The 13,503-nt window shown below is 36.5% G+C and overlaps 1 protein-coding gene across 2 annotated transcripts in view; it reads right to left on the bottom strand.

Annotated features, from left to right (window-relative positions):
• The window catches only part of NRG3 (neuregulin 3), an 871,038-nt gene that overhangs the window by 482,565 nt on the left and 374,970 nt on the right, over positions 1 to 13,503 (bottom strand). For both annotated transcript variants that reach the window (XM_054036194.1, XM_054036195.1), the window contains exon 2: positions 11,270 to 11,399. In XM_054036194.1, the coding sequence (XP_053892169.1) occupies positions 11,270 to 11,399 (130 nt within the window). The remainder of the gene's footprint in view (positions 1 to 11,269; positions 11,400 to 13,503) is intronic.

Below are 13,503 nucleotides of genomic sequence, written 5' to 3'. Positions count from 1 at the left end.
CTTAATTTTGAAATATTACATTTTAGCTTTGTCAAACTTTTCCTTTATATTGAAAGTGCACATTTAAACCTGAACTTTAGATTTTTCTCAGTTGCTCTTAAGTTAAATATATTTAAGAATATGATTTCAAGAAGAACTACCATTTCATAATGAGGAAGGATGCAAATGTTTAGATATTTAAAGTAATCCTTCTACCTTTGTCCCATTGCTTTTATAAAAGCAGAGCTCGCAAAAGATGCATTTTAACATGACTCTGTCCTAGATGGTACTGAACAATACACTCAGCGGAGAAATAAGGGAAGAGTTTATGATAATCTGTTCCTACTTCAGAATGTATTAACTGTATGGAAATTGACTACTGTGGATTGAATCTGCCAGAGTTTTCAAAATACAGACTAGCACCAGGGATATTTTGGTTTGGGGGAGGCAAAAGGACAACATATTTTTGTCCTCTTTGCTGAAATGCATTTAAATATTGTCTCCACATAAATCTTACAATTCCCAGAGACCCCATAGTTTCTCACAACAGTAGTTCAGCTAAGTGACATCACAAGTCTGAAGTACAAGGTAAGACAAAACTTGAAACAGCAAAAATGAGAAAGCTTTGAGACACTCCCATCCATTCTGATTAGGATCAACGTCTATTCCTTTGCCTTAGTAAGGTTTTGAAGGGACTCAGAGGTGTTTGCTTCAAAATCTGGAAACGTTCATACTGTTGGGTCAACATCTTATAACCCAAGGGGTGGGGGGTCTAAATGGAATGCAGTTTGTAAAAACAACCACACCGACACACAAACAAACATGCTTTTTCTCAACAAGCTTGAAAACATTCACACATCTTTCCAAACTGTCAGCTGAAGATAACCATCTGATTGCCATTATACTCCAGGCCATAAAAAGGTGCAATAATTATTATTGGAAGTGAGTATAGGAATTCAAGCTAAAGTATCCATGTATCTTTTCTCTGTTACATCAAATAGGCTGGTCTTCTGAGAATAATTTCAAAGATATCACTTGCTATCTTCTGCATCTAATGTTTTATCTGATTTACGTTTTAATAATGCAACTAACAATATCGGACCAACACTGCGGTTCATTATAATGACTACATTTAACAACTACACACTGAACCTTACACAGCCATCTCACGTGACTAATAGGCAAGTCTAATGATGCAAAACTTTGGACACTAGCTTTTTAGAAATACAGAATACTTGTAAAGTCCCTGGTTTGCTATCAGACAAAGGGGCAAGCTAAGGTAGAGATATAGGCCAAGACGTTGAAACAACAAAGACCATTTAGCAATTGTTCTGTGATCACTCGGCCTGAACTTTAACTAGATGTTTTTGGTGAGTACTTCTACCAAGTCTCTTAAAATCACAGGCCTCCATAATGCTTGCTCAACACTACACAAGCTTGTGAGGAGTTTGTTATGACATGCAATAACAGACCAGGCAATCATTTACCAAGGATGTATAAGAACCTGATAAAACAATGTTCAATAATCCACAATCATTGACTACAATTGAGCAATGTCACTTTATATCAGCTGATAATCTGAGTTTTTTATTTTCACTATATAGCATCTTTATATGTGAAATTATTCACTGCCTGATGTACAGTGAGTATGTATAGTATGTATATACATATATATACACACACACACACACACACACACACACACACACACACACACATATATAGGGAAACAGATGAGTGGTTAGGTCATTGGACTGGGGGAGATCAGAGCTGTGACTGTCTCTGTGTGACAGTGGGAAGTCACTGCACCACGTGTGCCTCATATTCTTCATTTTTAAACTGAACATAAAAATGTTGTTTCTTTTCACTTCCAAATAAATTTCAGTGTATGGCTGATTCAGATGCATTTTCTGTTGGTTGTTCCATGTAGTTGGTAGTGGTTGTTTTTTTGTTTGTTTGTTAGTTTGAATTAGTCAGTTTGATTGGCAAGAGAGTTAGATTTCATCGCCTTTTACCTTTTACCTCTAAGGCTTCTGGGACGTTGTCTGTGGGAAAATGACTGGATTTGGTATTGCTACCAGTTTTAATGTGCTTCTAATGCTGGTGAAGAGGAGAATTTAAATAAGAGATTTCAAAATGTCTGATTGACGCACATTGCAAAGTCCTTCATTGCCTAAGGGAAATAGAGGGGAATAAACATTTTTTAAAAAGGAGGCCTCATTCTAAGCTCATACAAAAGTGATTTTTTTTCTCCATGTGTTACTGATTGATCATTTGGACATGTTCAGTTGAACATCGTTGCAGTGTGATTTGTTTCTTGTTCAGTAAAGTGTGTGCTTAGTATGTATACTTGATATTTGGAGCTGTGATTTCTTCAGGTGTTTGTTTCTAGACACGGGGTTTTTTTGTACATAGAGGAGTCTATACTGGGTGCTTTGTCTTTTAATTATAGGAGTGTATGTGTGAATGGGGCTCTTCTGGATTGTTATGATAATCTTTGTCGGGGAAAGAAGATCTTTGGGAGCTCTTTTTTTGGCATTTGTTTGTATCTTGGTAATTCCTAGTCTCCACCTCTTAATTCTCCATTCATGTTACAGACAGCATCTACTGAATGGTAGTTTCTTCTTTCTTTTTGTATGTTTGTAATTGTATTTTCCTTTAAGTTTGAGGGAAGGATTGCAGATGCAAGGCAGTTAGTTTCTTTGATAAACAAACTGGATCTAGCCAGCATTTCAGGAAGAAAGTTGATATGTTCTACACAGCATGGGCTTGATTCATCTCTATCAGTGGGCATGTGTCACTCAGACACGATGGCTTTAACCAACGCTTGGACTTGGATTACTGGAAGATGGATAAAGAAATACCTTCAGTTCCTGCAGATGTGAGAATAAGGTCAGAGACTGATTTATACCAGCAGCAGATAGTCCCTGCCAATGTGGGATGAGCCAATTTTAAAGTAGTATTGTTTTCTTACTTCCCCAATCACATCCACAGCCAGGAGAACCAGGGATCATTAGCATTCACAAGGAAAGCCTCCCTCACCTGCTCAGTTGGCAGGTATGCTTGTGGGATGTCTCCTCTGCCCTCCCCTGTAAGACCATGCTGAAGCATCAGGGCAGTGATCCACATCATATTTCAGTCTAAAGGCTCACACTGACTTCAGTGGGAATTGGATCAGTCCCCTTCAAAATGTCACATATGGTGTCCTTGCAGGTTTCAGTCAAACTATTCATGGACTCATTGGATTGGATTATCAATTGTCCTGGACGCTGATAGTCCCCTGTGTTTGGGGGAAATACTCTGTTCAGGTATTAAGGATATAATGATTTCATTTGGCAACTGTTATATATACACATGTTCTTATTGTGTGTTTTAATAAAATTGAGCCCTTTTTATGTGTATACAGCATTTATTTCCTCATCTATATGTTCATCAGGGCTTTGGGGAATATTAATTTGAATATTTCAAACAATAATAATGGACTTTGACTTTTATTTCCCCTGTCTGTGTGGCACACAGTTTAAATCAATTGAACTATCCAAATGAGGAATTAAAATATGTAGGCATCCATTTTATTTGTACAATGCTGTGTCTTTAATCCTTTGATTGCAAAATTGCACCTTCATTGGTGATTCATAAGATGAACCATGTGTGCAAGCTTCAGCGCTTACAAAAATAGGAAGGGATTCAGAAAATTAAACAGTTTAGTAAACAAAGTTGTCCAAAGGGAAATCATTAACAAAATCTGATCTGCTGAAGGTGCTCAGTGGAAAGTAAAATTACTCCATTACATAAAGCTCTAGACACTATGAATACTGAACGTAATACCTAGGGGGAAGGAAATATCTTTTAGTAGAAGGCAGCAATTTTGTTGCTTTTTCTAAATTGAAAAGAGCTGTGGTTTTGCCCCAAAATTCTGACAGACTGATGTGAGTCAGGTTTTTCCTTTCAAACAATATTAATGTTGCACAAAATTCTGGCCCCACTGCAATCAATGGGCATTTTGCCACTGATTTCAGTGGAGCCAGCATCTCACCGAAGATGTAATAGTGAGAGGTGTATGTGCATGTGTGAAACAAACACCAGAGTAAGAGGGTGTGGAGGAGGAAGTAGTGGACAGTTAGCAGGAAGTTTTAGCATCAGTATCAGTAATTGTCATTTGCCCCTTGTTTATGGCCATTCAAGATTCAGGAAACTGCTTAAGCATATGCTTAACTTTAATCACATTTTAAGTCCCATTACCATCATTGTGTCTTAAGCATGTGCTTAAGAGTGAGTTTTTCAAATTGCACAAAGGGCAGATAGGCACCTAACTCCCATTTATATCTTTGAATATTTCCTCCAATTGCTTCCTGAACTGAAGCATAAAGATGCATACATATGATCCTGAATTGAACAGTAGACTTGTGGGAGGAGCTTGAATATGATTTCATATTTCATGTTCTTCTCCAGCTCGGATACATATTTTTCAAACAGAAATATTTTATAGTAGATCCTGAGGGAACCAAACACCACGTAAATGGAGTAATTCATGGAGGAACTCCTCCAGGATGAAAAATTGTTAAGATTATACACATCTATCTAAATTCTCAGGTTTTTCTATATTAACAACATGCTAAATTCTGATAGCTAATACAACAGCATAAATTGAGTGCACTTTATTCATGATGCTGCTTAAATATATGCAACATGCATGTCTGTATTACCATGTCAAAAAGGATAGTCAAGACTTTTTTTTTTATAATTTCAGTTATTTTTACTTTTTAATACATATATTTAAGTCTGAAATGAAATTTGTTACTGTTTTTTTTTTTCCCCTGCCACATGTATTTGTTGATTTGGTAAGTTTACTTGCAAGAGTTAGTCTGCTGGCTTTGTTTATTTTGTTTTAGTTTAATATTAAGAAAAAGATATTGAAAACATAAGGTGCGCAGGAGGCAGTGTTATTATCCAGGTCAAATTTAGGTATGGGTACAGAATTTGGTTCCAAATCTAAACTAGGTTTAGGGTTCTGGTCAAATGATCTCCAAATCTCACATGCTGATCTTGTGAAATCTCTGCCCCAAATGGCAATAATCTTGTAAGATTTGATGAGAGCAGAATTTATTTCCACCCTCTTGAATAACAGAAAACTCACAAGGTTGAGAGTGTTGGGATATTTCTACCCTCTTGAGTCCCATCATGACTGGGTCTAGAAATCAGGTCCCTTCCCATTTCATATCTACAATGGACCAAAATGTTTATGATAGATCTGTAGAGTTAAAGCTTTCTAACTCCAAATCAAAAATTCAAGGGCAATAGGCTGGAGAAGAGAGCTGAAGTGAGGATTCTGGATTTGAGATTCTGGTTCAAGCCCAACTCTAAATAAAACATCTGTCAACAAACAAACTCGCAGAATTGCATGAACTTAGAAAACCAAAAAAGTAGGCCAAATTGTGGGGTTATGAACATAATCTGTTTACATGCCTTTTATCAGGTTTTGTTTATTTGTTTTGTTTTACTAACACTCTTGGTGATATCATTTCAGAACCAATTCTGCCGTTGGATAGGCGCACACAGCTCTCATGACTTCTGTTTGAGTTGTATACACATATGATGTTCTGGACAGAATCTGGTTCTTAGACCCTAGTTCAGCAAAGCATTTAAGGCATGATTATCTTTAAGCACATAAGTGGCCTCACTGAAGTCAATTTTAATTTTAATTTTGAAAGTTAAACACATGCTTAAGAGCTTTCCAGAATGGGGGCCACAATGATGTGATATAATATCCGTATTACAAGTGGTATAACAATAGTCTGGAAAAACTTAATATGATATTTCAATTCCATGTGAGTTTTTCTAAAGTAAACACTGAAACATTCAAGCTGATGATGTTTGTAACTACTTACATTTAAGCAATGTACTACAGATATATTCACAAACCAATGGTTTTCATGGCATAGCTTGCTTTCTTTTCTAAATCCTTGTGTTTTTACTTAAGGTTGTCAACTTAGTATAATGTATTTTGCTTGAATGAAACTAACCTTGCAATATTGTGACACCAATAAAATATTTGTTTACTCAATGCTATTCAATAATATATTTTCAGATTTCACTTATATGTTGGAAAAATCTAGTATCATTTTATGGTGTGTAATATATAATGGGAGTCATACAGAAGAGGGTAGCAGATATTGTAAAAGACCATTAAATTAGATGCTAAAATCCTCGATCAGATGACAAGTTGTTTAACAGAAACTGAGAAAGTTTTTTCACACAGACTGCTCTTTATCTTTCTAGTTTTTCAGTTCATGCTGAAGTACACTTGCCACAGGTCATGCTCAGTACTTGTTTAAACCATTGTCTTTTGGATTTTTTTCTGCTAACTCATCAATAGCAGATTATACAGCTGGATCACAATTGTAGCAGTGCAAAAAAATCACAATCACCTAGTTCTGAGTTGTGTTTCAAGCTGGAATTTAAGACTATCACCTGCAGGTTTCAAACCTTTCCGTTGAACCATTGGGCAACCCTGGGCTCACTTTTGAGTTAACACGTGCTAATTATTGTTTTACATCAAAACCAGGTGCGATTTCCAGTTTGGATGGAAATTCCTGGAGACTGTGGATGAGATGGAACCTAAAACTCACAATCTAAATTGAATGGGGGGGCTGGGTGAGACCATCTTGTTCAAAACCAAATAATTCTCATAAAATCAGTGTGAAGAGGAAAATGACCATGCTTCTACCTATGCCACACAATTTCTACATCGGATACAATGCAGCAGGACTCAATTGCTCATGTTAATTTGCTTTGAAAATTCTCATATGATCAAAGTTAGCAGTGTCTAGAAAAGACAACCTGGGTAATCCAAACTGACCCTCTTGTATTTTGCAGTATTTTTCTGTCTGTACATTCACATATACAACTCATCAATTTTTTTTGTATGGATTGTACATAGTCTATCCCACTTTTTAAAAAAGTCTCTCTAATCTGCAGTTTTACAATAGCTTAGGTCCTAGTTTATTTCCAAAATGATCAGAGTTTGTCCAATATAACACATCTGCACATTTTAACACTTAAAAAAAACCACTATTCTAGGGGCTTTTAAATCCTCTCCTGGGCTTTAATAGTGATCAAGATGGACTTTTTAAAAATTGAATTTAGTTCTACAGTATTATTTTGCTTCCATTTAACTCCATATGGCTATTACAGTTGCATTCCATCCATTACTGTGCACTGGTGAATGCTGTTCCTTCATGGGCTCCCAGCTGTTATAAAATGTACAACAATTATGAAGAGCCTGTTCTAACTGTATACTATATTTAGAATATTTGAATTTAAGCTAGTTGTCATATCAACTGTCTTTGTCAATTCTGCTGCTTCCCCACATGCACATAATCTTCAAAATACAGAGAATCAATATGAAAATAATGTTAAAACATACAATTGAAATATTAATGAACACACTAGAAATTAACATTCAATACAATGCAGTCACCTAATCTAGACAGCCTCTTTATTCTCCACTGAAAAAAAAAATGATCCAAATGTTGGTGCTTGGTAATGACTACTGTATAATCAAGATGAGGAGCAGTCACTAGGTGGCACACACGTGTGAGGACCAGGCAGATTTTGGAGATTGCCTATGTTTATATTTTTACACACTCACCCACCCACCCACTCCACCATGATACCTGTGTACTGGAGATAATACAGCAGCTTCTTCTACATTTAAAAAGGGGCAGTGTGCAAATCTGGAGAGTGAGCCAAAACAGAGGTTGGGAAGGAGACAGTGCACAAGGACTGCATCTCTTTGAAAATGCTTTGAGATCTACAGAGATGGCACTAGAATTCTCTCTCTCTCCCTGTATCCTTAGTTTCTGCAAGGGTTCCAGTCAACAACCTCGGCCCATTCTATAAAGCGTCAAACCTTTTCCTTTGTTGGGTTTTGGGGGTTCCTCTCCTCCTGGAGTTTATTTCTATGGAAAGGAACCATCAGGACCTTTCCTTTTTCCAGTCCTTACTGAGAGTTGGGCAAAAGATAAGGCAGAAAAAAAATAACTTAACCCAGAAGATAGGGGCTTGAGAGCTACAAATATTCTCTAAAATAAAACCTTATTTCAAAGGAAGACACAGAAAACATTATTTCAGACACCAGAGTCTTCCTTTAACTTGGTTTGTATACAGTCAGATACTGACATGTTCATTGCTCAACAATTGACCCATTATTGTATTAACGGATACACAGATAACCTTATCACAGATTCAGCAAATGAAGCCGTTTGCAAAAATCAGTTATTAAAAAAAACAACAATGTTATAAGTTTGTGCTACCTCTAAATTTACAACTTAAGATTTCAGTTTTAAGAAAAAGCATCCCTATTCAGAAAGCACACTTCAGCCCAGGGAATAGCTATGTCTGAGAAGTTTTTTCTAGTGCCAGTCTACACTATTCATGGGCAGGCTAATGCTATCATACCTTAATATTTCTGAACACTAAACACACACATTTGAAAATAGAATGCAAAACAAGCACAAAATGCATCCTTGTTTATGAATGGATGTGAGAATCCAAGAGAAACTTGGTGGGTTTTCCTCCTCATACAAATTTCTATATAAGTATTGGCACAAGTTAAAATTTCAACCAAACATAGCTTTTGAAACCACTCAGTTTTCTACCATTCTCTATTTTAGTTGAAGAGTGAGCTAATACATCATAGTATTATATAACTAGGAATGAGCCTAAATTCTTGCATACCTTGCGGTGCCAAACAGGGTCAGGGTTTTTTTGAGATCATTCTCTAAGTAGAAGATACACATATGGAGTTCTATGTTCAGTTCCTCTGGTGTATCACAGCAACAGTGGCTTTCAGCCACCTTCCTACCCCATTTCTGGAAGTTCAGATCAGTCCCTGACAATTAGAGCAGCCCGAATGCTGCTTTAAATTTGCCAGTTTGCAGCAGACCCCAAAGGAAAAGTTATGTCAGCAGGGATTGACAGTGTGTAGCATTCTCTAGCCATGCATTCTTTTGCTCCCTAATCCAGTGCGGATTGGGAGGGGTGGTATAGAGGTACTATGATGGCTTCTCTCAGCTCATGGATTCCCCCATGCTGACGGAATCCCCAGCTGCCCATGTAGGAAAGTTTAAAACTCCTTTTGTGCTGCCAGTGGCATAATGGCAGAGCTGGGATGGTCAAGCAGCTTGCTCAAAATCTTTCATAATTGTTGAAAGAACTATTAAAGTTTGTTTCATCTCAGCATTTCCCTTGAGTCTTATAAATGTGTGACATGCACTTTTTTTCTGTGGGAAAAGCAATGCAGGAGAAGGAGGAAGGTGAAGACATCCCGCCCACAGAATGATGAATAACTCAATATTCTGTCTCTCATATGTCATGGCCAGAAGCTTGAATGGACCAGCCAGTGATTCTTATTCATGTGAGAAACAACAACGTGAAATAATGGTTTTCTGTAATGGTGTATCAGTATCAGGAAAGCTGCAGTACCAATGCCGGATCATTATTCTGAGAGAACCACTATTTAAGTGACATTATGGCCACAGTGAATAAGCAGGAACTTGGTGAGGACAAGCAAAGTGAAAGACCTTGAAAGTGGAACAAAGAAAATAGCAGTTCATTGTCAATATTTATTCCTGATGGTATTTAATCAATATAACCTATATACAATTACAAAAATAGACTGTGCCAAATATCTGCTGACAGAAATGAATCTTATGAGCTGGCTAACAAGGACTATATTAACTTCCACTTGCTTATTTTCTGTTGGTTTTGTTTAATCTGCCTCCACAGAAAATGAAAAATACAGATTCCCTACACTGTAGTTTTATTAGTTTCCAAATGAAGGGTACAAATCACTTACTTGCCTTCATAAAACAATTTTTAAAAATAGTTATAAAATTTTATGATGGTTTGGTGAGGAGATGTCATCATTTTCCACGCTTCATGATTCAGAATAATTAATTTAATAAATGTGCCATATGAGAAGAGTAAATAATGGAGAGAGATGAATGATCACTGAAGCATATACAAATTGAAAGGAAAAACAAATTACCAGCGCAACACTAAACATAAAAAGCTTTGAGGGATATTTTTCTGATAATTTGATTGGTGCATTAACCTTTAACAGCCCAACTTTCAAACATGGGCACTCAAAGAAGAGGGGTGAAATTTTCAAAAGCACCTAGATGATTTAGGGCCTTACAAACCTAAATTTCATTGAAAGTCAGTGGGACTTCAGGTCTTAAGTGTCCAATTTATATTTAGGCTCCTAAATCAGTTAGGTGTTGCAATGCTAAGTGCAGGAATGCCTAAATACCTTTAAAAATCTGAGCCTTAGTCTCCAAGTTATGTAGGTGCTTTTGAAAATGTTACCACAGCTTTCTGTCATACATGGATGTCTCAGTTTGGCATTTACGCTTGTAAATATCCATTTTATATGCCTGTACTGTATGCCAATTAAAGTGTCCAAAAAGGAGGATTTGAATGTTCTATTTATCTGATCCTGTTTCAGACAGATTCTATTTTTAAAATATTTGGATATTTAAAAACAAAAACACAACAGTCTGCATTATTTTCTCATTTGTTTTCATTTTGAGGACAGGGTTAATAAAGGATTCGTGCTCTTTCCCCTGCCCCACTTATATTGGCCAGAATCTCTGATAATATTTATTATTATAGATCACTTTTTCAGCAATCTTTAAAATCGCTTCCTAATTCAAATATTACATAATTTCTATAGAGCACCTGAAAGGTAACAGACAAGTAAGAGTAAAGGAGTCAAAATGCACATAAGCTTCATGACAGCTCCACCACCCTTTTCTATAGTGCACAGTTAGATATAACAACTGTTAATCCTTTAGATCCACGAATACAGCTTCTTTTTCCCTAGTTGAGCACTATCATCAAAACACTGATCTGACTATGCAAATACATGGAAACTGATAATTTAAAACATCAAGTTAAGGTAATTGCTTAAAATTGTATGAATAAAAATAAATTTCTGTATCAGGACTGGATTGTCATTTTGGAAAACACTACGATATTAAGAATTATTCTCATCAATGCAGCCAATCAAAGCATTGCTTCTTCTTTCCCTACTTTATTCCTACAAAAATAACACTACAGATTAGAAAAATGAAGCAAGACAGACCCAATCATCTGTACTTTCCACTAATTTGTATATGTACATGTGATTCTAGGTCAATATATTTATTTTGTGAATGTTGTATCCTTGGATATTACCAAATCTTTTTGCAAGTTTTTTGCCAAAACATTTGGTGCAGTGACTTACCGGCAGTGTTTGTGTGATCCTGTTAAGGTTTCAATCACAAAGCATTCCCCATCATTGAGACAGTATGCAAGATCCTTGTCTTTGCATGGCTTAAAGTGCTCAGATCGCTCAGTGGAATACGTTGTGGTATCTGTGGAGAAAACATAGGGAGATAAATGCCATTAGACTACCATCAAAATGTAGGATGCCATTAAAAATTGCATTAAAGACCTTTGGAATCATTGGTTTCACTGACATTGGGTTGACGAAGATAATCCATATAATTAACTTCATTTCAAAGCTGGTTCAAATCTGCTAGTTTCCTATATTTGCATGCTACTTTCAAAGAAATAGCCTATCCTTAAAAGGTCTTTTTTCTAGTCCAATGTTGTTACATACAGAAATGCCAATTTAAATCCATGTCACCATTTTCCTTTAAAAATACCTTTAGACAGAATTTAAAATTAAATGACAAAATGATGTTGCACTGTCCACTGCATAGATCAATTTCCATTAAAACCTTAGTAATTTTCCTTTTGTTGCTATACTTTCAGAAATCTGCCACGTTTGACCTGTGGCTTCTGCAGCAAAATGTCACAGAAATGGCAACCCATTTCATCCTTAGACCATCCACATTTATTGGAGAAAGTAACAGGCAGTTTATTTCCAGTTGGTTAAATTTTTTGAATTCAACTTATTTTCTTCTGAAAAATGGCCTTCTTTTAAAATAACATTTTTTAACTTTTTCATATTTTCAAAAACATTCCAGTACAAGTCAAACAATCTTCAACCATTAAGAAGAAGAGGTAATGAAGAAAGGGTGAAAAGAGCCTACTCAAGATTCTCTTTCATAAAGGGCATAGATTTCAGACCCCTTTAACCTGAACTGTGTCATTTTCAGGGATATAGTCTTCCAGCTATATGGGAAACATGTAATGACTAAGTTTTAGAGGAACACAAAACTTAGTTTAAGCTATAGAAGGAAAAACATGGAAGTAGACAATTGTGTATATTCTTAAACTTGGGCCTCCCTTTCTGCTGCCGGATCCAGTTTTGCCTAAGCGTAGGTGATTATTGAAAGAATCTTTACTAGCATAATCACTTGAAGAAACGTGAACGTATTTATGAGCAAGCATTACAATCACAGTTGTCAACTTTCACACGGTAAATAAGCACCCCGGCTTTCACAATAAGCGAAAAATCAAGCTGATCCCATTTCAAAACAAGGCCAAAACACGCCAATCCCTAAAAACCCCAGCACTCTATATGACTAGATCTCCCGGACATGCAGTCAGGGACTGTGGTGGGCCTGCTGTGCACCCCTGACTCTCTGCCCCCTTTACCACTGCTTGCCGGGAGCCGATCAAAAAAAAGAAGCAACAAGCTACAAGCCAAAACCTAGCCAACAAGCAACGCACAAGACAATTAAGCCAAAAACAAGCCCAATTTCTGCGGTTTGTTTGCGGGTTTGGTATGTTTTATTACAATACGCTGCTGCAAAAGGCTAAAAGAAAAACAAAAGAAGTCCCTTGCAATTTAAACGTATTTCTCATCCTTCCCTCTAACCGCACCCCTCCACCACCACCCTCCAGATTGGCCAGGCTCAAAAAAATGTTTTCATTAAATAACATTCTACAGCTGGCGGCAAACTGCTTCATTAGCTTCCTTTGTTTTCCCCTTTTGTGTGAGAAAACAGACAGTTTGAAGCATTTATTCACTTAGATTCAACATCTCAGAAGTGCAGGAAGCACAAGAAAGAAAGAAAGAAAGAAAGAAAGAAAGAAAGAAAGAAAGAAAGAAAGAAAGAAAGAAAGAAAGAAAGAAAAGAGATCTGACTTTACTAGAGTCTTGACTACTTTCTAAGAAAGTACTGAGAAATATCACTATGATTGTCGTTTTGGAGAAGTATTGCCTAAATTTAAATGCACTATGCAGTTAATTTGTATTTTAAAGCAGTTTACTGTACACAGAAGTCAGTTTTAACCATATGGCCCTGTCTGCATTAGAAATACTTATACCAGTGTAGTTACACTTATGCAAACCCCACATACAGTGCTCAAAGGAAATATGGGGAAGCTGCACCAACATAAACCCCATGTAAAAGCTGGATATGCACTTTTTTCAAAAAGATATAAAAAGTAGTACATCCTGCTCTAATCCTGCACCTTCTCAGTTTGCCAAACTCAAGTGAGACCAGTGTTCATTTTCATTGCAAAGCAAAATCCTCCTGCTCAGAAACCCATTCCTTGTTCAGG

This window comes from Malaclemys terrapin, chromosome 7, assembly GCF_027887155.1.
Source record: "Malaclemys terrapin pileata isolate rMalTer1 chromosome 7, rMalTer1.hap1, whole genome shotgun sequence".
NCBI classification, from domain to species: Eukaryota; Metazoa; Chordata; order Testudines; family Emydidae; genus Malaclemys; species Malaclemys terrapin.
This window is presented reverse-complemented; position numbering and strand designations above follow the sequence as displayed.